The following is a 25,830-nucleotide window of genomic DNA, read 5'->3' as shown; positions in this document are numbered from 1 at the left end:
TACCTTGTAAAGAGATTACATCAAACAAGCACAAAAGCAGACTGAAAAGGAACTAAGACATGAGCCAGGAAGACTGAGAGAACTCTAAATCAGATTTCCTTTTCTGAGCTGGACTGATCTCCTGATTAGAATCTGGACCTCACCTTTAGAATAAAATGCTTCATCTTGCATTCAATGTGACTAATATAATAGTGTAAGATTATAGACAGTTTAAATTTTAAAAGACGGTTGAGAATAGAGAAGAACAATGTCTCTAGAAATATAAGCCAATGGAAAGGACGCAAGCCTTCAGATGTTTTCACATGTAAACTTATATGTACAAGTATACACAAACACAATCTATAATTGCCAACACCAAACATGTGTTCTACAAAAAGCCTTGTTATGTCCCTGTTATTCCTCCACCCATTCCCGGGGCCAAGCCCCTGCTATGAATAAAACCATCATTTTTAACAATAACTGGCCTCCCCTTGTAAAGAATCTAAATTTCTAATAAGAAAATGTAGAGAGAGAGAGAGAATATGTATCCATGATCGGGGAGAGCTGACACAGACCAAGTATCCATAATGAGGGAGGAACAGACAGCACAAATCATGTATTCACAAACGGAGGCAATGTAAATAGAGTCAAGGTGGCCACAGAATATTTCTTACCTGAGTATCCAAAGGAAATACTGGAGATGGGGCTCAGGTAGATGCCTTTGCCATAGGCTGCTCCATGCAGCTTGCAGGGAAACACCAGGATGAGTAATATGAGCCTGGGCCCTCCCATGGCTATTTATTAGGCAGCAGCAAGGCTTATCCAGCCCTCTGTCCCTCCTTCTACCTTCTCATTCAAGTAACCCTAAGCACCTATTCTCAGAAAGCCAACTGGCTGAAAAGCGGATGCAGGTTAACCTGCTTGCCTATGAAGTGCCACATAACTGATGCATTGGAGAGTGGGAAATGGTAGAACCACTGAGTCAGTCCCTCAGCATTCATTTTCCTGTCTCCAGGCCTTGGTACATATGCAGATTCCAAAAAAGAGGAACTACAGAATGGGTAGCCAGAAGGAGGGCCAATACACACTCCCTGGAGTCTCTCAGGGCATAGAAACAAGTCTCCCATATGTACTCCTTGAATGAATAGCCACATAAATTGAAAAGCTCTAATAGATTAATTCATCACAGTGGCTACAATCAGCAATTCCATATTCCTGCTTACAAGTACATTCCCATTCCCCAAACCACCAAAAAAACGCAGCCTGAGATCAAATACACAACAGCCACGTTCTCTATTCATACAGTTCTAACTTCCTCTCTAGGGAACTCCACAAGACAGGTTAGGCTTGAGGACACTGAGGCAAAAACAGCTTACTCTAGAGCAGCCTTCCACAGAACTGAGTAGGGAAGGGAACGGGTAGAAATATAGGAGAAAGGGGCACAGCCTCACCTGCAGTTTGGTGTAGGATGCATTGACCAGCCCATTGCGCAGGATCGAATGCCAGTTCTCAATGTGGGACCCACTGTAAGGCAGGGTAGAATCCATGTCTCCTTCTGATATGAGGTTCCCAGGAACACGCCCAAGACTGCCATTCCCACCCATTCTCACCCACACAGGACATGAAGATGGACAGGTACACCTAGTGATGGACATGCACATGGATACGGTCACTGGCACGCAAGATGTGTGTGTGTGGTTAAACTCTACGTCTCTATTTCCAGTCCCATCCTCTCTTTGGTGCTTCAGCTACTCCCATCCTAAATCCTCAACTGCTGGTTCAGTATTTTTATTTGCCTATTCTCCTGACACTTCAAATTCAATAAATTCATCTGAAAATCAACAAATTTATCACTGACCCCAAATATGGCTTCCAGTTCTGACTTCATGTTCTATTTTAAGAAAAGGGTGCTACCACTCCCTATAAGTTCTCTTTAATACCTCTCTTTCTTTCTTTTTCCCTCCTCTCAAAATCAGGCATAAATAGTGGATTTTTCCATCAAAGTAGCTTTCAGATCTGTTCTCTCCAATCTATTTCTTCAGCCACATCTTTTCACATGTAAATGTCATTTTTCCTCAACTACATCATAAATAGTTTGAGAATAAAGACCACGTTATATGTACCTTTTTGTCCTTTATAGCACCTACCACAATAGCATTTAGTAAGTATCTGCTGACTGGTTGATGGACACATGTAACACAAACTCATATCTCAAGCGCATTCTTCTTGCTCATCCCCGCCCCCTCACCACCCCCACTGCCCAGCCCCCAGCCTCCTCACTGGAAGGCAAAGGTGCTGCCATAGAGCTTCTTGGCGGTCCGGAACCGAGCCTCCTTGGCAGGAGGGCTGCTCAGCAGGAGGAACTGGTGTGAGGTGTGCATGAACTTCAGCTGCTGCCCAGGGTGGGGGTGGAATCAGGAAAACAGAGCAGAAATCGAGATCAGGGAGGGAAGGGTTGGGGATAGGGAAAAAAATCAGGCTTGCATTAACCCCACACAAGGGAAATATGCTAAGGCCCAAAGACTAAGTTGATGGACAGAGCAAAGTAGGCAGATCTAGGACCAATATGGTTAGCTGGCTTACAGCCCCTCCCTGCCCCTCACCAGAAATTTAAAGCATTTAGAGGGAGAATGGTCACTTACCCTGCTGAGAGGTAGTTTGACAATGTGTGACCTGTTGCTAGAGATGATCCTGGGAAGAAACAGAGAAAAAAATAAAAAGGATAGAATAATTATGTATTTAAGCTATCCTTCCTGAACAAGCCAGTCTTCCTCTGCCTTTAGGAGGATAAACAAGGATTACTGGGCTGTCCAAATTGTGTGAAACGTCAAGGTCACTATCTGGATATTCTTGTGGGTGATAATGCTTGTGAATAAAAAAGTAAAAATGAAGGTAGTGACCAGACACAAGCTAATTATTGGGGAGTTAAACAATGGATGAAAAAAAAAGGGGTGGGAGGAGGGCTGCTACAAGTAGGGAGTAAAAAGGGTAGAACAAAAGGAAGAGCACAGAGGTCACCTACAAAAAAAGAAAAGAAAAAACAGAAAGAAGAGGTCTGAATTAGAATGGTGACAACTTATACCTGGGATTTAGACTCAGATTCAGACCTGGGTTCAGAAGCCATCCTTCCTGAGCTTAAGAGAAAACATGAAAGCTCTCAGGAATGGAGAGAAATGGAGACAAAGTTACTGTCTAGGCTGGAAAAAGAAACAGAAGAAACTAGAATGAACTTCCTTAGGAGTCAAGGACAGACTAAGCTCTATACAGGCTGAACACAGAAGATAGAAGAGAACAGACATAAAACACTGAGGGCTCAGCAAGAGAGCACTATCTCCCATGTGGATACAGTTTGCTGTTGTCTTTGTTTTTTGTGCCTCATCTATGTACCTGTGATGCCACCGCAGATGGTCTATGCCTAGTTATTCCTCAGGCTAAGAGGGAGAAAGCTGTTGCACTGAGGAAGTACTGAAGGCTGACTAGGAAGAGGGAGGCAAACTAGAAAGGGAAAGCTATGTCAGGAAAACAACAGAAATTGAGATCAGGAACAGATGGCAGCAGGGACAGTCAAAATCTTGGCTAGGAGAAGAGCACAGCAATAGTGCCTCAAGGCTCTGGACATTCTATATCATCAAGGAGGCCCAGAGACAGGGCAAGGGGATAGCAGGAAGAGACAGACCTCTCTGGATGCAAAGAAAACTTAGTTAACAGTGTTAATTTCTACATGCAAAGGACACAAAAACCTATTGGTGGTGACTATAGTTAGTAACAATGTGTACTATTCTTGAAAATCACTGTAGTAATAGATTTTAAGTGTTCTCACCACAAAAAATACATATGCGAGATAACGCATATGCTTATTAGCTCTACTGAACCATTTTGCAATGTACACATATTTCAAAACATCATGTTGTACACAATATATGTAATTTTTTTTTTTTTTGAGACAGAGTTTGGCTCTTGTTGCCCAGGCTGGAGTGTAATGGCACAATCTCAGCTCACGGCAACCTCCACCTCCCGGGTTCAAGCGATTCTCCTGCCTGGGACTACAGCCATGGGCCACCATGCCCGGCTGATTTTGTATTTTTAGTAGAAATGGGGTTTCATCATGTTGGTCAGGCTGGTCTCGAACTCCCAACCTCAGGTGATCCGCCCGCCTCGGCCTCCCAAAGTATTGGGCTCACAGGTGTGAGCCACCGTGCTCGGCCCTATAATTTCTATTTGTCAATTTAAAAAATAAATTAACAAACCAAAAAAGGAAACAAACAACAAAACCTACTGCGAAACATGGAACACCTAAAGAGAACTTGAAAAATCATGTCAGCTGCACATCGTGGCTCACGGCCGTAATCCCAGCACTTTGGGAAGCCAATCAGGAGGATCACTTGAGCCCAAGAGTTCAAGACTGGCTTGGGCAACATAGGGAGACTCCATCTCTATTAAAAAAAAAAAAAAATTAGCTGGGTGTGGTGGCGCATGCTTGTGGTCCCAGCTACTGGGGAGGCTGAGGTGGATCACTTGAGCACTGAAGGGCAAGGCTACAGTGAACCATGATCGCACCACTGCACTCTAGCCTGGGCAACAGAGTGAGACCCTATCTCAAAAAAAAAAAAAAAAAAAAAAGAAACAATTAAAACAAGATTAAAAATAAATTTTTTAAAAGAAAAATCATGTCAGAATTTGTGGGCTTTTTGTAGGATGTGTTATTTTCAAGGCAAGGTATATCAACAAACTCCAAGAAAAAGCAGCCATTACTGCCTATAACCTTGGGAAGGATGTTGAAACCACCACTAAAAGAAGGTACAGGTTCCATGTCCAATAACTCCCTCCCTCCTCATAACCCAAGAAGGATGAGCCATTCTATCCATACCACTGCAGGAGAGGATGGGCCAGGGGATCCAACTTGTCCATCTGTTTCTTGATTTCCAAATATGAGCCCTGAAAGACAATGGCCATAACGTTATCTCCCTGGAGAGGTGGGAGCCTACCTGCTTTCTGCTTTTCACAGAGTAACTATTCGGGTCCAGGGCAAGGTAGGCACCAAAGGCCACATAGAGGAAAAAGGAGATAAGGTTCCCACCCTCAAGGAGCCCTAGTCAGGCTGGGAAGACTCATAAATAAATATGAAAATGACTGAAGATGCTTACAAAACAACATGCAGGTGGGTCTCCCTCATTTTATGCAATTCCTACAGCCCTAAAAAGTTGATTGTAAATCAAAAAATTAATAAAATCAATGTCCCAAGAAGATTAGGCTAAAGAATCCTGTGGTAAATCTTTAAATAAAGCAAAGCGTCCTCCTGACAAGTAAATCATTCCTCCTAGGTGTATCTTATGTGTAAATCTCAACTGTGATATACAGGATTTGCTGAGAAGAGGCCCACCTGTAAATGAGTACAAATGAATGTCTATTCATGCAGATTGCAGACGAGGGGTGGGGAAGTCTGGTGAGGGACAGCCTTGAGTCAAAGGATGGTCACTGCTCCATGTGGCTGCCCCACCCCTAGAAGGATAGAAGATGTAGGCCCCTGTGTCTAGTTCCTTACCTTCAAGCCCCCCTCCTCCTCACCCTCCCAACCCTGGGCAGAGGTCTTTCCTTCACTTCTTAACTCCCTAAGAATTATGGCAAAACATTAAATATGAACAACTTATAAAGGAATTAACAGCAAAGGTAAAGATTGAGACACAAAGACTAAAGAGAATAAAGAAGAGTAACAGAGCTAACAAAACGGAGAACAGGAATTGGGAAGGCTAAAGAGGAAAGACTGAAAAAAAAAAATACAATGAGTAGCATCTCTAAATCTTCATCCCACTCCCACAAATTACAAACAGAATAGGACACTTGAACTGGGCAGGCAGAGGAGAGGGGACAGAGAAGGCAGAATACCTGGGTCATCTCCCGAATAGACATCACACTATCCAGAGCTTTCTGAAGTCGCTCATAATTCTTCTTCTGTGGAGAATCAATGGGAAGAGAAGAACCAAATAAAGAAAAGTGGAGGAAAGTAAGATGCGATGAAAAGGGGCTAGATGTACCAAAAAAGTCTAGGCCCAAGGAAACAATAGTATGTCATGGAAAGAGCATTAATGTCAGACAGTTCTGGGGTCACATGCTAGTTCTCTTTTATCAGCTGGGAGTAATAGGGTAAGTTATTTGGCCTCTTAGAACCTTTAGCATCCCTTTATGCAAGTGAAGATTAACTCCTATCACCCCCATAGAAATGTTCTGAGGACTAAATAACATATATACTCTGTATAGTAATGACAGTAATAGTGAGGTACTATGCTGGGTACTTGTGATGGTTAATTTTGTGTGTTAACTTGACTGGGCCATGAGGTACCCACTCATCTGGTCAACCATTATTTCTGGGTGTGTTTGTGAGGGTGTTTCTGGTTGAGATTAACATGTGAATCAGCAGACTGAGTAAAGCAAATTGTCCTCCCTAATGTGGAAGGGCCTTATCCAATCGATCAATGACCAGAATAAAACAAAAAGGCTGACTCCTCTGCCCCACCCCGCCATGAGTTTGTAGAGTTTGTGGGTATTCCTCCTGCCTGATTGCTTAAGTTGGATTATCAGTCTTTTCCAGTCTTTGGATTTGAACTAAAAAAACAATGGACTCTTCTTGGATGTTGAGCCTTCAGGCTTTCAGACTAGAACTTACACCATTGGCTCTGATTTTTTGGTTTTGTTTGTTTTTTTGAGGCACAGTCTCTCTCTGTCACCCAGCCTGGAGTGCTGTGGTGCGATCCCGGCTCACTGCAACCTCTGCCTCCTGGGTTCAAGCGATTCTCATGCCTCAGCCTCCCAAGTAGCTGAGATTACAGGCGCCCACCAACATGCCTGGCTAATTTTTTGTATTTTCAGTAGAGATGGGGTTTCACCATGTTGGCCAGGCTGGTCTTTGACTCCTCACTCCAGTCAAGTGATCCGCCTGCCTTGGCCTCCCAAAGTGCTAGGATTACAGGCAGAAGCCACTGCGCCCAGCCCACTCTCTGATTTTCAAGCCTTGGGACTGGGACTACAACTATACCACTGGCTCTCCTGGGTCTGCAGCCTGCTAACTGTAAGATGTTGGGACTTCTCAGCCTCCATAATTATGTGAGGCAATTCCTTATAATAAACCTCTTTCTCCTTCTCTCTCCATATATATCTCCTATTGGCTGTTTCTCTGGAAAACCCTAAAACAGTACTTTACATATATTACTTCTCTTTTTCTTTTCTTTTTTTTTTTTTGAGACGGAGTCTCACTCTGTCGCACAGGCTGGAGTGCAGTAGTATGATCTCAGCTCACTGCAAGCTCCGCCTCCCGAGTTCACGCCATTCTCCTGCCTCAGCCTCCCGAGTAGCTGGGACTACAGGCGCCCACCACCACACCTGGCTAATTTTTTGTATTTTTTAGTAGAGACGGGGCTTCACCATGTTAGCCAGGATGGTCTCGATCTCCTGACCTTGTGATCCACCCGCCTCGGCCTCCCAAAGTGCTGGGATTACAGGCGTGAGCCACCCACCCAGCCTACTTCTCATTTTTTTTTTTTTTTTTTTTGAGACGGAGTCTCACTCTGTCACTCAGGCTGGAGTGCAGTGGCGCAATCTCGGCTCACTGCAAGCTCCGCCTCCCGGGTTCACACCATTCTCCTGCCTCAGCCTCTCTGAGTAGCTGGGACTACAGGCGCCCGCCACCACGCCTGGCTAATTTTTTTGTATTTTTAGTAGAGATGGGGTTTCACCATGGTCTCGGTCTCGATCTCCTGACCTCGTGATCCGCCCGCCTCGGCCTCCCAAAGTGCTGGGATTACAAGCGTGAGCCACCGTGCCCGGCCCTACTTCTCATTTTTATAATGATCTGCAAAATAAATATTATCCCTTTTTACAAGATAAGGAGATTGAAGTTTAGAAAGGTTAAGTGACTTGCCTAATACCCTTCAAATGGGGAGCAGCAGAATCTCAAATGGAATCCAGGTCTGTCTGGCTCCAAAAGCCCTTTTTCCCTATCATAATGTAACTAATATTAATTCTTCTCCCCTTTCTGTGTCAAACTTGGCTATTTATTTACTGAAAGAGCTAAATCACAGAGTTTAAGAATTCTGTCCCTATGCCAAGCCCTGTATATACCAGAATGTCAGCCCATAGTCTCCCACTATCTTTTACCATTTCTGTTCCTTAGCCCTGACTTTCTCAAGTAACATACCTTAGGGTTAAAGGCCAGAGTCTTGGGATCAGTGGGGTCCACCACAGAGGGATAAGGCTCAAAGATGATGCTCTTTCTAGGGGACTCTAAAGCTGCCCTACACATGGCCACCAGCAGATCCACCACCTTAGGGGAAAGGAAAAAAACAGGGCAGAAGCTAAATGATTTCTCAGTACTGGCAGTCACAGAGTATCCAGTATTTCTCTCTGATGTTCTTTTAAAAAGCAAATATGTTTAAGGCTTTTAAAATAGAAAATACAAGCTCATAAAAATTGAAGTAATACCAAAGTAATTAAAGAAAAGATAAAAAAACCATCTTCCTGCCCTTAATCTCAATCTTCACAGCTAAGTACTAGTGAGTCTGATGTATATCCTTCCAGATAATTTTCCTACGGAAGTATTTTTTCTTTCTCTCTCATTCTTTTTTAAAGAGACAGGGGCTCACTCTGTTACCCAGGCTGGAGTGCAGTGGCGTGATCATGGCCCACTGCAGCCTCGACCTCCTGAGCTCAAGCCATCCTCCCATCTCAGCCTCCCAAAGTACTGGGATTACAGGTGTCAGCCACTGTGCTTGGCCCTTTATTTTCTTACATGGACAATTTTACTACATATACTGTTGTATTTGCTTTTTTATATAACTATGTTAAAATTTTCTGTCCATAAATAATACCTATATAGTATGTCTACTCTAAGGACATCCCATAATTTCTTTAACTGGAGCCCCTACAGATGGGGTTGTATCCATTTTTTATTTTATAAACAATACTACAGTGGATATCTTATATACAAAAGCATTTTTGGAAGTTAAATTCCAAGAATGAAATTGCTAGGTTCCTCTGTCTTTCTTGATCCCAATTCCCCAGCCACGTTTCCCTCCCCCATACCTCTGCTCCAGTGGCCACCTCCTCTGCAGCTCCAGACATGACACCCAGTGTGTAGAAGGAGAAGACGCATAGTTCACGAGTACAGACAGCTGGCTGAAAGGGTATATTAAACAGATGGTGGTGGGATGGGGTGTGCAATAAGGTGTAGGCAGAGAGGGACAGTCTTGACCTCAGACAACTCTAAAACAGGGTAGGAATTTGAGGCCCTCTATATCAGGAGAAAACTACCAATAAAGTCTTAATTAAAATGCCTTACTGATAAGTTTGGGAGTTAACACTGTCTCTCCTATGAAGCCTTCCCTGATCTTCCTATGAAGTCAGATGTTCTCTCACCTGATTTTTAACAATGCTAATATCTCTTCTATAAACTTAATATACATTGTGATTTGTCTGTCTCCCATCTGGACTTAAGAGTCCTTGAGGACAGCATCATATCCAATCATCTTGGTCAATATCTGATCCCCATTTTTAAATGTCAGGTGGACTCTATCCTAAATAAATATTCTCGTATCTTCATTTCTCTAAACAGTACTGCTGAGATTTGTTTTCTGAGAAAAATCAACAATTTCTAGAGTATCAGGGTGTACAGACAGAATTTTACCTTGACCACAGACCAAGGAAGAAGGAAATAAAGGAGAGAAGTGAAGGGGACCTGGTTAAGGAAGACGGTCATAGAGTAGGGACCTATACCTTCAGCATAGATCCATTTTGGAAGACATGCTGCTCATCACACACCACACAGTACTCATTCAATGTTGGGATCCTCTGTTCTGCATACTTCATGATCTGGGAAAAGAACAGATTCTAAGTCTTTTGGAAGTACTGGCACACACAGATATGGGAAATAATTTCAGCTTTTTTTTCCAGCTACCCTCCATCCTCCCAGCCCCATGCCTAAGGTAGGATATATTCTTAGGCTGTGTACTTAAACTGATGGCCTGACTGCAGAGCTAAGACTGTATGGTATAGTAAAAATAAGAACATGATGTTTGATTGAGAAGACCTGGGTTAACATCCTACTTCTAATACTTAATGGCATATATAATTTTAAGCAAGTCAGTTAACCTGAGCCTTGGTTTCTTTGTTTATATAGCAGAGCATTATTCGCCTCATAGGGGTATTGCAAGAAATGAGATGATGTCCATGAAAGCATTTTAAAAATATAAAATGGGTGCTAATCAAACTATTAAAAGTACTTGTAATTATAGGCTGTCCCTCTGGGATAGGAAAGCATTCAATCAATTAGATGGCAGAAGGTCCTGAGAAGCCATTTCAACTACCTAGAACAATTAGCCAGTCCACTGGTCAAAACTACAGACAATTCTGTGCTAGGAAGATAGGAAAATCCAGAACTAATATAGCAATATCCTACAACTTTTTTTTTTTTTAATGACACCCTGTCTTAACACAGCTTTTGTGCATCAGTCAAGTTTTTCCCATTTCACATGATTTTAGGCTGGTAATGGGACATGCAAGAGACTTTATTCATTTAATGCAGATTTACTGAAAGCCCATTATGTCCTCAGCTCTGTGAAAGGTCTTCTTGATTATGAAATAAAATTAAAGGTTGTTTTCTCAGAAGCTGAACTTCAATAGGAGAGATGTGGCATGTTTATAAATTAATAACAGTTCAAGGCAGCCCATAGTATGCGACACATAGGTGCCATACGAAACAAAAAAAATCGTAACAGTTCAGTGAGGGAAGACATCACTTCTAGGTAATGCATTGGCGTAATGGCAATTTTATGGAAAAGGTGCCAACTGACTCTTGATGGCAAGAGGAAGATAGGAAGAATTACATGAACAAAGGTTAACAGAGATGCAAAAGTGAAAGCACGAATGCCCAGGGAATAAAGAGATTTTAAAAAGCAAATGACCAGTAGTAGCTGAGCAGTGAAAGGGGTCTGTGAAGAATACTAAAGATCATTTGAGCAAGGGCTATTGGGAATCATTAAGGAAATTAGTGTCAATCTCACTCTCAACTCATGTCATATGAGTCTTGACACCCATACACTTAAAATTGGCAGTGCCTCATTGGCACTTGATCGTAAGTGGTAAGTATTGTCTTTCTAGTAATGCTGTCAGGTTCTTGAAGATGGGAACAATGCCTTCTTTCCTTCTACCATTAGTTCTGGAAGCAAAGCAATTCAGGAAGTATTTGATTGAGGAGCTGGGAGGTGTTAGCAGACCAAATGGGTCAGACAACAGGGAAGGGCTTTGGAGTGACGATTTTGACTTGATTACCTGAACGAGGAATCCATACTCCAGAGTGGGAATGTTCTTGCAGTGACCACTGACCTGGTGAGAATAAAAAGGCAGACCCCATGAACCTCCTATGAAGCTGGGGCCTAGATAGACCTGACTCTTGCCCATCACCTAGGACTCTCCTAAAGCAGCTAAACCCTAGCTCAGAATCCCGAAGCTGGAAAGGAGACTTTTAGACATTTTTGCCAAAGGTTCTGGAAAGGGGCTCACCTGTCCTTAACCCTCCTTCAAAGTAGATGGAATAGGTTAGTACAGCAGCTACAGTTAACTACAGTCTTACTCACAAACTAATAAAATCACACATGACTTCTCCTTGAGATTCCCATCTCCAGACTCTCTGCTTCATGGCCTATCAGAGAAGCTTGCCAGACAGTTTAGACGTAAGTTTTCTTTTTTTTTTTTTTTGAGACGGAGTCATGCTCTGTCCCCCAGGCTGGAGTGCAATGGCGCGATCTCGGCTCACTGCAAGCTCCGCCTCCCGGGTTCACACCATTCTCCTGCCTCAGCCTCCCGAGTAGCTGGGACTACAGGCGCCCGCCAACATGTCCGGCTAATTTTTTGTATTTTTAGTAGAGACGGGGTTTCACCGTGTTAGCCAGGATGGTCTCGATCTCCTGACCTCGTGATCCACCCGCCTCGGCCTCCCAAAGTGCTGGGATTACAGGCTTGAGCCACCGCGCCCGGCCTAGACGTAAGTTTTCTACTGTTAGAAAATGTTTTCCAGCTGGGATGGTGGCTCATGCCTGTAATCCCAGCACTTTGGGAGCCGAAGGAAGGTGGATCACTTGAGCTCAGGAGTTCAAGACTACCCTGGCCAACATGGCAAAAGCCCGTCTCTACAAAAATATGAAAAATTAGTTGTGGCACGTGCCTATAGTCCCAGCTACTTGACAGGCTGAGGTAGGAGGATCATGAGCCTGGGAGGCAGAGACTGCAGTGAGCAGAGATCACCACTGCCCTCCAGCCTGGATGACAGAGTGAGACCCTGTCTCAAAAAAAAGAAGTGTTCCATTCTACTCACTCATGGTACATACCTAGGTTTGATTTATGATGCCTAGACAACCATACCCCCACCCCATTTTGAGAAACTACACTCCCACATTTCCACTCCCACCCTCCTGATAGCCAAGTCAAACCCTCCCCAGCCCATGTACCAAAGGAGAGGTCCGTGCTGGGGGAGGGAGGCCCACGTGCTGAGGGCACAGGAGACCTGCCTGGGGGCTGGGAGGGTAGCCAAACACTTCCACTTTGGGGTTCTTCATGGTACAGGAGATGGAACGGTTCATGAGGCGCCCAACCCGAAGCTCTGGTACACCTAGTTTGCCTTTCAGCATGGAGTCCTGTATGATAGGGAAACTGGGAGACCTGGAGAGAGAGAGAGCAAAGAGAAGTGATAAAACTGGGGATTTCATAGGAGCCCTAGAGGGGACTGGAGATAAGTGAGCCCTAAGTCAAAAGTTCCAAACCAAAGAAAGACAAACTCATATCTGAGGAAAGTTGCACTGTATCTTAAACACTATTAAAACAAGTAAATCACGCATCTGAATTAAAATTTTTATGTCATCATCTGTGGGTTCTTCACATTGGGATACTGAGGGTGGGCAGAGGCAGAGGATAGGTTATTATGTTTCTAAGCTAAGTATGGAATAATCCCTTGGAAAGGCTGCCTGTTTTTCTTACTGAGAGAGAGAGAAAAAAAAAATAGAGAGAGAGAGATTGTTAAACATTGCGCTAGGCAAGAAGTAGTTGCATCCTAAAGGGCCTAATATTGACTATCTGACTGTCAACAATGATTCCTGGGAAGCTACAAATCCGGGTTTGTGTTTGCCTTTGGGAATATCAGAAGACACCACAGGGGGAAAATGTAGACCTGGGGTCAAAGAATGGAGCAATATTTATTTCCAGAACCTAGCAAGGAATTACTGCCTGTTCTCTGACACTTTCTTCTTAGGATGGGGAAACAGATCAGGGCAAAAGAACAGAAAGATGGAAGATTCGGCATACATTTCTCAAAATACATATCACGAGCTAGGTATTCTGTTTTACATAAAGGATTAGGTATTAACCTTGGGTAAGGAGTAGAAAGGTAAGGACACATAGTGAACAGGATCATGTGAGTGGTGTCAGTAGTTAAAGAGACAGAATTCAGGGAAGAGAGGGGATAGAAAAGTTTATGTAATCAAGAAGGTGGGGGTGGGGGCTATCACAAGGTGTTTACAGATGATCAGCTTTAGGGAGCACTTACTTGGGGATGGGTGAAAAGATGCTGAGGCCAGCTCGGAACTTCTTGATGGTACCACTTGCCTTGAACCAACTGTGCCTCTTCTCCTGCTGGGTCTTCAAGAAATCGTTGCTCAGATGTTTCCATTGTTGGGATGTAAACATACCCAGGATCCTGAGGGATCAAAAAGAATGAGCTTAGGCAAGATGAGGCAGGGTCAAGAAATAAGGACTAAAGAGAGGCAAATAATCTAAAATTCAGACCCAGGGACTGCAAAGCTAGTTGTGGTAGGGGAATGTGTATCTGAAGACCCCTTAAAATGATCTTAGTAAATAAAAAAATCACCATCCCAGAGCACCCCTTCACCCTAGAGGGTACCTAGCCTAATGGCCAGAAAAATTCAGAGATGCTTTGCCTTTAGAGTGAGATTTCAAAGGTGAGCCTTCAAAGGCTGCAAACCTTGAAATCTATTGCCAAGAATGACTATACTGTTGACAGGGAAACAGAAGTGGTAGGATGGAGGTGAGTACCACTCTGTTCCTTGTGAGTAATGAAGAAAGGGAGTAGGGACATAAGGGGTACTGACATTGTTAGGTGAAAAATTATATTCCCAAATTTATGGTTTCCAATTTGAGCTGCGCCCTTAGCTAGATTTGTCAATCCTTTCACTTGTCCTTGATCAATTCTCTCTAGCATTACTCTAAGGTATTGTTCTAAATCCTTATTACCTTCTTTAAGTTACTAACTTCATCTACAACCAATAACCTCTCTTCCTTCCTAAGCCATCAGATATCGGTTCCCTTAATTTTCCAACCCTACTATAAAATCTACTTATATTTCCACCCTACCTTGATCCCTCCATTTTCTGGAGGTAAAGTGACCCTTCTACCTAAGATCAATCCTTCGATTTGTGCTATAGATCTCAGCCCTGACTTGCCTTTTTAGGGACCTTGATGTGTCAATCATTCCCCTTTCCTGTCAGTTCCTTTCCCAAAGTCAACAAAAAATGTCAATTTTCTGCACCTTAGTCTAGTTAACCTCTCCCTGTTGCCTTCCCATCCCCACCCAAATTTCTCAACCCATACTCATTGTTTCTATGTTGTTGCCAACCACTCACCTCTCAACTTTCTGTATTCTGGTTCCTACCTTCACCACTAAAATTGTTCTCCTCCTGATGCTAAATCCGATGGAAACTCCCAGGTTCTTCCCTTATCTTCTCTGGCATCTGGCCCTCCTTGCAGAATCTGCCCTCCTTTGTCTTCTGTGCCACCATTCTCTTCCTATTCTACTCTGACCTACCTGCAGTGTTTCTTCTTCCTCTGCCTACCCTGCTGGTTTCTTCAGGATTTCGTCTGAGTGTTTAATGGTATTTAGTCCTTGATCCTATCTTCTTTTCCCACTATCATGCCCTCCTTTGGCAATCTCATATTCACTGGCTGTAACTTCTTCCCACACACATTGATGCATATCTTCAACCCTAGCCTCTCCTGTAAGTAGCAACTTGACATATACTCCGGTAAGTGGCAAATTGACATTTCGGACAAGCATCTCTACCTGCATATCTGAAAGTTACCTTTAAATAACATGTCAAAAATGGAACTAATTACCTATCCTCATCCTACAAACCTGCTCTGTTCTCATATCCCTATTTACACTGGTGGTATCACAATTTACCCAGATATCTAGGCTGGAAACTTAAATGTATTTTCCACTACTCTTTGGCCCTTATGGCTATATTCAATATATCTAAATCAGTCTTCAAGTCTTATTGATTTTATACCTCACAAATCTTTCTAATCTGTCTCATCTCCATTCTCACTTAATCACACTTTAGCTCGCTATAATCTCACTATAATCACACTTTAGCTCAGGCCTTTAACATCTCTTGTGTTGACTTTTACAAAAGCACCCTACTACACTAGTTCTGGTCTCTTGTCTCATCCCCTCCTACCCATTTTGTATAATGCTACCAGAATGGTTTTTAAAAATAAATCTGACCACATCATTTCTTTGCCTAAACCCTTCAATGTTCACACTGCCTACAGGATAAAAGTCTAAGATCCTCTCTAACTTGAACCCTTCCCTATTCTCTGGCTTTGGCTCCTACACCCCCAGCTTGTATTTTATCAGCAATATTTAACTACCTGAAGCTCCCTACACACATACTGCTTTATGTGACTAAGCCCCTGCAAATGTTATTCACCCTCAGAATCTGTCTACATGGACAACTCTTATCCATCCTTGAAAATTACTAATCACTGGCTGGGTGCGGTGGTTCACACCTGTAATCTCAGCACTTTGGGAGGCTGAGGCAGGTGGATCACTTGAGGACAGGAGTTTGGGACCAAACTGGCCAACATGGAGAAACCCCATCTCTACTAAAAATACAAAAATTAGCCGGCCATGGTGGTGGGTGCCTGTAATCCCAGCTACTTAGGAGGCTGAGTCACAGGAATCACTTGAACTCAGGAGGCAGAAGTTGCAGTGAGCCCAGATCATGCCACTGCACTCCAGCCTGGGTGAGAGCAAGACTCTGTCTCAAAAAACAAAACAAAACAAAACAAAAAACAAAGGAAATTATTAATCATCACCCTTTCAACAGACTGAGTCACTCTTCAGTGTCCTTTCTAAACCTTACATATTCACCTGTATTAGAATACGTATCCAGTGGACTCTATTTGAAACTTCACTGAGAGTGGAAAATATGCTTCATTTCTTTGTATACCAAATACTTAGCTTAATGCTCAACACATTCAATAAACTAAAATTGAGTTCCTAGAGACTTACTCTGAAGAAACCACTAGAGAAATATGAATAGCATGACTCTGATTCCAGGGTAGTCAAAATGCTAAGTAGTGATGAGCCTCTTTTATTTCTAGAAAGTCTCAGGTTCTGACACCCAAGAACCATATACTCTCTCTCCACAACCTTAAATCTGGCTCCCTAAATTTATTTTAGCTTTTCCTCGGCATATTTCAGAAAGACATTTTTGGAAGGAGGCATTCCATCCAAGGCTCTGCCTGTCCATCCATATATTTCCATCTCTCTTTCCTTCCTTCACATGTCCATGACCAGAAAAGACCAAAGTTCTTACTTTTTCAACTGAAGACCCAGCCCAAATCCTTCCTTATTTGATGGCTGGAAAACCTCAATTGATGGTTCTGCAAAGAGAAGAGAAGGCTACTAGTAAGTACATATCTCTTGTCTTCCTGGAGTCCAAAGCTCAGTGGAATAGCTTCTGTACATTCTAAAGATCATAGCTGCTGGGTACTCTAAACAGTAATGGTGGAAGAAAAAAACATCTGAGGCAGAGGGCAGATTCTAGAAGCTGTCATATGAATCTGAAATATCCTCAGGAGGATGTTGAGAAAAGGAGGAGAAAGAAATTTTATCTTGGAACCAGAGAAAACAATGTCATTAGGCAAGAAGGCCTTTAGGGAATGGTTATTAGGCGACAGCTGATGAAGATACCAATTACAGGGGACTAAAAAGCCCCTACCAATAGCCTGCAGATTGAGCCCAAGGGCCTTGTTCCTAATTTTTTTCTACCTCAGTTAACTTAGGGCTTTGGATTAGACCACACTCAGACCACCCACTTGCCCAAAGTCACTGCCTTTACCTGGTCCATCTAGGTACTGGGAGAGAGAAAATCGCAGCCTCAACACAATAGGTTCTGTCCGGAGGACCTTCCAGGCTGTAGAGACTTCCTCCTAAAAGAAGAAGGGAAATAGTTTCCAGTTTAGCAACATAGAGGAATGGACCTGAAATTTCCCCTATATGACACACACATGCACATGACAGTACACACCACTGTCTGCTGATGGTCTAGGAAAGACAGAGATGAGGAATATGTGCTCCAAATACAGCACTCGGGAACAAGACTCCTGGCCTACATGACAAATTCCACAAGTCCAGCTAGACATGTTGTTGGCAGGTACTAGCCCCACTTACATCGAGGAAGCTGATGTTGATGTGGAGGTCAATGTCCACGTCATCGATAGTTCCATATTCTCTATAGAGACACAGGTGACAACATGTGAGACTCATTAAGGGAGAAAGAAGGGAACAGAAACTGAGGTGGAAAGAGAACTGAGCCTGGGGACGGGGAAAGGGAAGAGGGGACGACAGCTTTGTACCTAGGGTCTTAGCTACAGCCTTACACCACTTACGTGATCAGGATCTTCTCCCAGGCCAAAAGCATTTCTTACCTGAAAGGTGAAACTACTGGCCCAGAGGGGTCTAGGATAAGAGGGAATTCCTAAGAAAAGTGGCCTTACTCTCTACTCTCTACTCTCAGCCAAGCTCATTTATTCTGAGCATCTTCTATCATTAAGTTCATAATTTATCCCACTATCACCATAAAAAGAAAAACTTCTAGCCTTTTAACAACTCAGAAAGAAGTGACTTGCTCCCCTGTCACCCCTGAAGTAGAGTCCCACCTGATGGATACAGAGTTCTCACTGTAGATCTCCTTCACGGCTTCAATGTCTGCATCAAGCTGTGGGTGTCGATACAGGTCAGCTGCACAGCTCCCCTGAGATAGCAGCAAAAATGGTGGTGGAGAGAGGTGGAAAAAGATGAGGGAAAGAGAGATAATAAAAAGAATATGAAGAGACACCAGGAACAGGAGAAATCAGACAGCAGTATAGGGGAAGTAAAAGCCACTTATGTGAAGGGGTTCTCAGTGGTGACCCTAGCAAGGGATTTCATTAACAGAGGTCTCCATCTCATCATGACTTTAAAAAGGTTCAGCAGACCAAATGTAGGCTTTTGCTTGGAGTTCACTTCCTTAAATCTCCAGCTTTTCTCTCAGACCTTGTCCAGGATACCTTCTATGACAACTCAGAACAGGCTGAAGAGTTAAAAGGTTTCCTAAGATTAGCTCTAAGTGAAGAACATTCTGAGAGTCTGGGTATTTCTGCTCAGGACTGTGCCCTGGGTAGTGATGGCATTAAGCAATCGCTGGCAGAGTAATCTTTTAAGATGTGACCCTAATGAATGAAACTACCCCCACTGGCTAGTGTTATAAAAGTCAGAAAATAATTATGTCTAACTAAGATCATATGGGGAGTCTCCACATACAGAGGATGTAGTTTACTCGGGAACAGGTATGACTCCAAAGAAAGAGCAAGGGCACGAGATCAGCTCTGACAAGACCATGCTCAGACCACATCAACATTATAACCTCATCTCATCTGTGCTGCAGAACCTCTTTCACTCCTGATGTATCCAAAAAGCGGCACATATCTAGACCATCCAACATGGGGGTCTTGGGAGATGTAACCTCACCTGAACTCCATAGAGAAATTCCTCTGATTCATTATCTCCCTCCGAGTCGTCATCATTCCAGAACTGGCCTTTGATGTCCTAGTGACGAGAAATAAGGATATCATGCTTTGTTAGGTCCCTATTATCCCATGGAAAGGCGTGGGATGATATGATGGGGAACAGATTCCCACAAAGATTGGGAAAAGACAGAAAAACTGAAGCCCTGATCCCTTTACACCTTTCACGTCACCCTTTGGGAGAGCCTCGGTCTCTTCCTGATATGATCATATCCATAGACTAGCTCTTAGTGGGACAGAGGAAGACATCTAGGGAATTTTGGCCTTCTGAAGTTTCAGTATGATGACTGAGACGCTCTGGTAGCCAGTAGGAGAGAAATGCAAATGACTTCAATGTCAAGGTTGACTCCTAAGCACATCTGGGTTCCACTACAAGCTGGCCTCTTCCAGGATCATTACCTAAGACAGTTCCCAAGCACACCTAAGCTCTCTCGTCTCATTATTTTCTTTCTATCCTTTAAAGTACTTAACTCTCCTCTCCCTCCCCAAAAAAACCCACCTACACAAACACATCAAGTAATACTGTTTCTGTGCCCCTTCCCTTTCCTTTAACTTCAAATAGCCACTCTATCTTCCAAAAGGGTAGAAGGGAAAATACCAAGAAAGGGTGAGATCTGCACTTTGTCTCCTCTACCCTTTGAACAATCAGTTGGAGAGGTGGGCAGTCAGTTCTCACCATTGGGTCAGTGGGTCACACACACTCTCAGGTCAGTGCTAGGCAGCACCCCTCCATACCACCAGCCGAACCAAGGCCAACGAGATGGGCATTTAGGAAACCACAAAGAGACAAGGTAGGGCACGATGTCAGGGACAACTGGTGATCTGCTGGGGATGGCAGGCTCTGCTGTTGCGGTGGTTAACAAGTCACTGTCCTGTGGAAAGCAGATAATAATGAGTTTCATCACCACTTAATAGCTGGGTGGTGTATATATATAGGAACACGTATTTATCAATACACTTTTTTTTTTGAGATGGAGTTTTGCTCTTGTCGCCCAGGCTGGAGTGCAATGGCGTGATCTTGGCTCACTGCAACCTCTGCCTCCTGGGTTCAAGCAATTCTCATGCCTCAGCCTCCCAAGTAGCTGGGATTACAGGTGCCTGCTGCCACGCCCAGCTAATTTTAATATTTTCAGTAGAGATGGGGTTTCACCATGTTGGCCAGGCTGGTCTCGAACTCCCGACTTCAGGTGATCTACCGGCCTCAGCCTCCCAAATTGCTGGGAATACATGTGTAAGCCATTGCACCTGGCCATTAATGCACTTTTATTATACATGCAGATACTTGCATATAAAAAGACATGCTTGTGTGCATATACATGCACACTTGCACATGCAGTTCTTTATAGATAATGAAACACAAAAGCACTATATGCAAGATACTGCTGTTCTACTTAAACTGGAGAGCTGGGATTAGAGCAAGACCGTGCTCTAGCTCATGATGTTACAACTCCTAAAGCCAAAAGTGATGGTGGCAGGACAAGATGCTTATGTTTACTCTGTCAGTTAATTCTTCAGAGTACCAACTCACACCAGAGTAAAGATTCAGAATCGGATTATTTCTACTCTTTATTGTTAGTTATTTCTCCATATTAGCCATTATCTCTCTTTAAACATCAGTATTACTAGCTATTATATGGCAACGATAGCTAACTTAAAAGTCCTAAACGGCCAGATCACCTGAGGTCAGGAGTTCAAGACCAGCCTGACCAATGTGGTGAAACCCCGTCTCTACTAAAAATACAAAAATTAGCTGGGTGTGGTGGTGCGCGCCTATGATCCCAGCTACTCAGGAGGCTGAGGCAGGAGAATTGCTTGAATCCAGGAGGCGGAGATTGCAGTGAGCCGAGATCATGCCATTGCGCTCCAGCCTGGGCAGTAAGAGCAAAAACTCCGTCTCAAAATAAAAAGTCCTCAACAACACTGAACATCTTTTCGCAGTTATGATCTCAGTTGTCATTGCCAAAATAATGCCCTAAAGTCATCTTGGAACCTGCTTCCCAAATAAAAATGCAATAATTATCCCAAAAAATGCTTAGAAAAACTTTTACTTAACCCAGAGCCCTTTCATACACAATTCCCTGCTCGCTTCTAATTCCACAGACTCCTAATCCTATACCAGCAACTTTTAGCTCCATTAAAACCTCCACATATAGCAGAAAAACAAAACAAAACAAAACAAAAAACTCATCTGTGAAATTATGAAGGCTTTAATGGCTGAAGATGGCAAAGCTACCCTAAGAGCAGGCTAAAAAAGCTTTCTGTTGCTCTCTAGACCAGCAAGTCACTGGCTTTGCACATATCTCAGCTGAAGCTACTCCAACCTCAGAGGTGTCTTGGTCTCTAATACAGTTCTTCTTTTTTTGTTTGTTTGTTTTCTGACAGAGTTTCACTGTGTCGCCCAGGCTGGAGTGCAATGGCGCGATCTCGGCTCACTGCAACCTCCGCCTCCTGGGTCCAAGCAATTCTCCTGTCTTGGCCTCCCAAGTAGCTGGGATTACAGGTGCCCGCCACCATGCCCAGCTAATTTTTGTATTTTTAGTAGAAACGGGGTTTCACCAGGTTGGCCAGGCTGGTCTCGAACTCCTGACCTCAGGTGATCCACCCGCCTCAGCCTCCCAAAGTGTTGGGATTATATGTGCGAACCACTGTGCCTGGCTGGTCTCTAACACAGTTCTACTGAATGTCAGGTTTCCAGATTAGTGATTCTCTGACTGGGGTTGGTGGACCTGCAGCATCAGTATCATCTAGGAACTTGTTAGAAGTGCAAATTCTCAGACTCCTCCTAAGACCTACTGAATTAGAAACTCCAGAAATGGCCAGGCACTGAGGCTCACGCCTGTAATCCTAGCACTTTGTGAGGCCCAGGCGGGCAGGACACCTGAGGTCAGGAGTTCGAGACCAGCATGGCCAACATGGTGAAACTCCGTCTCTACTAAAATAAAAACATTAGCCAGGCATGGTGGTGCACGCCTGTAATCCCAGCTACTCGGGAGGCTGAGGCAGGAGAATCATCTGACCTGGGGAGGCAGAGGTTGCAGTGAGCCGAGACTGCGCCATTGCACTCCAGTCTGGGGGGCAACAGCAAAACTCTGTCTCAAAAAAAAAAGAAAAGAAAAGAAAAAAAGAAATCCCAGAAATTGGACCCAGTAATCTGTGTTTTAACACACCCTCCAAGTTGTTCTGATGCATAAAATTTGAGAACCACTGTTCTAGTTCTAGATCCCTGTGTGTTCTAAGGACCTGTGGTTCATTCCTTAGATACCAACTTAAGTCTGGTAACTAAGCCAGGATGGGGAAAAAAGACATAATGCCAGAGCAGAGCCAGCATAGGAGTCTTCCAGCTGATAGTGTTCCTTGATCCTTCAGAAACAACATGCAAAAGGAAAGTATAACTGAAGTTCTTAGAGATGGAATGACCCGATTACTGAGATTTGTTTAAAATACTACCCTGGCACACACATAAAAAAAGGAGGGAGGATAATAGATGAAATAAATATAGCAAATAGCAAAATGTTGATTACTGATGAAGCTATGAGATGTACATGATGGTTTTCTGGTAATCCCTACCTCCCTACTTCTGTGTAAAGTTGAAAAGTTTCAAAATAAAAAGTTTAAAAAAAAATCAGAAGCTACTCGAATGGGCTCTCCTCAGAGTCAGGTCTAAATGTTAACAGGAAGATTAACCAAGACTCCACAATTGCCTCATTGCTGTTCTTCAAACTCATCAAGCATATTCCCTCCATACAGCCTTCATATTCCCACCATATTCCCAAGCATATTCCTGCCATAGAGCCTTTGTCCCTGCTGTTCCCCTTTCTTGGAATGCTTTCCACCCAGATACCCACATGGCTTGTTCCTTCACTCTTCCAGATCTCTGCTCAAAGGCCACCTTGACCATCCTATTTATTAAAACATCAACAACTCAACACCCACATACTAGCACTCTCTATCCCCCTTCCCAGCTTTATTTTTTTCCACTTACCATGTTCTAACATATAAAACGTTTATCAGAATGTAACCTCTGGTGGCAGAGGCTTTGACTGTTTTCAATCTACATTCTTCAGCCCTTCAACACATTTCTTGAATGAGTGAATGAATGAATGAACCCTCTGCTGGATACTTAAGTCAAATGGGAGATATATACAATAACCTGCATGTTTCTACATATAGACGAAATCACACAAAAAATGATTTTAAAAAGCAAAACTTCACCTTCAAGAGCAGCTGAGATCCAGAATGTGAAGATCTTGGGGTGAGGTTCGTGAGATTTGAAAATGAACAGTCAAGTGCTGATCTGGATGATCACGGAGGAGTAAAGAGGGAGGCACTAAATGTCCAGCCTGGGTTGCCCTGGGGTGAGGGGTAGGATGACGGCAGCGTTAGGCCAGAAGTGCCAGCTTTTCACGGTCTTTGTTGCTGCAGAAGTCAAGAAAAATTTAGCCTCTTTCCAAGGGCTGTTGCTGCTTGGTTTCTGTTGCTATCACAAGGAGAAAAAGGTATTTCAGAGGGAGTTTTTCTTGTTCAAGCAAGAGACAGTTCAGAGATTACTGGCTTTTTCAAACCAGGCTGCTTTAGTGAAAGGGACTTGCTCCCTCTACTCTCAATGCCCTTTCCTCTGGAGAGATGGAAAGTGGATTTAAAAGGTGAAGAGTTGGAAAAGGAAGGTGGTGGGTTATGGAATTCACAGGATCACAAACACTTTTTTAAAAATTAGCCGGAAATGTGGCCTAATTCAAAGCTTTCATGTTACACATAGAATACTTAGACCTACAGAGGTGGAGCAATTTGCTTCAGGTTAGGAGTACAGAAGGACTGGGATGTAAAGACATTGGACAGGTTCTAATTACATCTAGTCTTCATGTGATGTGGTTATAATTAATTGAGTTGTTAATGAGTTAAGCAAGAAAGACCTATCTGATTTATTTAAATGAGGTAAAGAATGGGCCCTTTCAAAAGAAGTTGGGCCAAAAATAGACTATATGATGAGTGTCCAGAGAAGGTGTTAAAACTCAGCTGCTAATATAGAACGCTTTATGAATTTCCACGGGAATAAGTCAAACGTAAATGAGCCTCAAGTCTGGATCACAAAGTTCATTCCCTAGGTCCATGGGCGCTTCTCTGGGTGTGACAACTTCACGTCTAGTCAAAGCAGCTACAGAGCTCAATGTTTAAATTGTGGGTTGGGCTCCCGGCTTTGTGGTCCTGGAAGAGGTTACTCCACTCCACCCCGTGTGCTCCCTTCTCAGGACTAGGCCACTAAACAAAGACTACTAGGAAGAATCACTGAGGGGCGATTCCCGCAGGTTAGCGCTATCTCGGGCACCCCGCAGGGAGAGAGGACACGGCTGCCCCCCGAAAACACTCTCTGGCACCCGTGCTTCCAGGACAGGCCCTGAGGCCTCTCCCGGGGAAGCAGTTACACCTGTTCTCCGGGGCTCCCCTGAAAATCCCAAAAACACCCAACACCTGCCTCCCCAGGGAAGACGCTCTGGGCCCGATCTCTGCCGCCCGGCCGCCGGGCCTGAGTGAAGCCTGTCCAGCCTAGGAGGGGCCCTCAGAACCTCCCGGTCCAAGCCCTTCACTTCGTCCACCCCTGCGGAGATGGGGCGAGCCCCGCACCCTTCCCGCGGCCCGGCCGCACCGCCCCGTGCCCGTGGTGGCGGCCCCACAGGCCAGCCTCGCGAGTACTCACGGCGACCCCGGGCCGCGCGCGGCCGCAGCCGACGGGACGAGCGGCCCGGGACGCCCCGCGGGGGCGGAGCGGCAGGCCAAGGGGCGGGGGCCGGGCCTGGCGGGCGAGGTCGCGCACCCCACGCCTCGTCGTTCCGTCACGGGCGCGCTCAGCCACTCTGCGCACGCTCGCGCGGTGACACCATGGCACGTGGCCCGCTCCTGACCAACAGCCTGACGGCCTGCTCCTGGGCGCGCCTCAGCAGCCGACGCCAGCCTGAGACGCCTGCGCGGCGGTCGCTAGTCGGGAAAGGGTGCGGATCGGGGGGTGGCGCCTGCGCCGTGGGTAGCGGAGGCAGTGGAGAAGGAAGAGGGACTCTGGGGGCGTGCGGGGAGCCTTCCAAAGGAGAATGCTTGCATTTGGCGCCCCGAGTGGTTGGGAGGAACAAGCAGGGAGGGCAACCCAGGTTGCTTGTAGGCTGGGAGGGAGTCCCCTCGCTGGAGGTTGTGGCCGGCAGGTAGAGACTGAGGGAAGTCCTGAGGCCTTGCTGACTGCAGGATTCTCTGGTTCGATAGTGGAAGTCGAACACCTCGGGCTTTTAAAAATTCTGGCATTTAACTCATTTGTTCCCCGGTAGCCGCAGCGTAATGGAAAGCACCCTGGCCTTCTGGTCAATCTGGGTCTGAAGCTTGGGTTCGGCACTTATTGATGGTGCAGCCTTAAGCGATGACTTTCACTTTGTGAGTCTGACTTCTCTTTGAGGTGGAGACAGTAATATGTGTTTCATGGAGTCGTTGTGGTGAGGATGAACTGAGATAGTGTTAGGTTGAACCGTATGAAATTGCTATTTTTGTGGTTTATAAACAGTCAAATACCTTCAATTTCATACGATTCCAACTAATCCATGTAAAGTAACCAGCAGAGTACCTGGGACTAGGAAGTAGTCCATACATGGAAGCTGTAATTGTGGTTATTGTGGTTATTAGCCCTAGACATGGCCAGACCTCCTTCATCCTTATTAGTCTTGGGGCTTCCACGTGACCCTCTTTTCCATCAACACTAATGGGAAAAGGCTTATCTTAGACCTCCTCTGTTTCCTCACTCCCTCTTTGTAGCTGGACACAGTACACACAAAGAAGGCTTTGGCCCTGAATGATATAAACATGTCATGTCTATCCCTCCTAAGCTGGCCTCAGAAGTTTCCCAGTTAACTTTTTGTTGTTGGTTGATTTACATTTGCACATTCTCAGCCTCTCCTTTCTAACTCCTTTCCCTTT

The 25,830-nt window shown here is 44.4% G+C and overlaps 1 protein-coding gene across 9 annotated transcripts in view; it reads right to left on the bottom strand.

Moving 5' to 3' along the window:
- PARP6 (poly(ADP-ribose) polymerase family member 6) overlaps nt 1-24,741 on the bottom strand; it is a 32,166-nt gene extending 7,425 nt beyond the window's left edge. The window contains exons 1-20 of one of the 9 annotated variants that reach the window (XM_032174771.2): nt 24,353-24,741; nt 23,095-23,359; nt 19,559-19,754; nt 18,827-18,904; nt 17,977-18,071; nt 17,489-17,549; nt 17,157-17,247; nt 16,632-16,698; nt 13,562-13,711; nt 12,531-12,681; nt 11,296-11,349; nt 9,742-9,837; nt 9,052-9,144; nt 8,168-8,293; nt 5,863-5,928; nt 4,847-4,914; nt 2,622-2,670; nt 2,260-2,369; nt 1,431-1,503; nt 654-723 (exon numbers count right to left, since the gene is read on the bottom strand). In XM_032174771.2, coding sequence (XP_032030662.1) covers nt 654-723; nt 1,431-1,503; nt 2,260-2,369; nt 2,622-2,670; nt 4,847-4,914; nt 5,863-5,928; nt 8,168-8,293; nt 9,052-9,144; nt 9,742-9,837; nt 11,296-11,349; nt 12,531-12,681; nt 13,562-13,711; nt 16,632-16,698; nt 17,157-17,247; nt 17,489-17,549; nt 17,977-18,071; nt 18,827-18,904; nt 19,559-19,561 — 1,501 coding nt within the window. In that variant the 5' untranslated portion in view covers nt 19,562-19,754; nt 23,095-23,359; nt 24,353-24,741. The other 8 variants (XM_032174765.2, XM_032174766.2, XM_032174769.2 and 5 more) reach the window with 8 other exon arrangements.
- Nucleotides 24,742-25,830: the final 1,089 nt, after the last annotated feature.

This window comes from Hylobates moloch, unplaced genomic scaffold, assembly GCF_009828535.3.
Source record: "Hylobates moloch isolate HMO894 unplaced genomic scaffold, HMol_V3 SCAFFOLD_14, whole genome shotgun sequence".
NCBI lineage: Eukaryota > Metazoa > Chordata > Mammalia > Primates > Hylobatidae > Hylobates > Hylobates moloch.
This window is presented reverse-complemented; position numbering and strand designations above follow the sequence as displayed.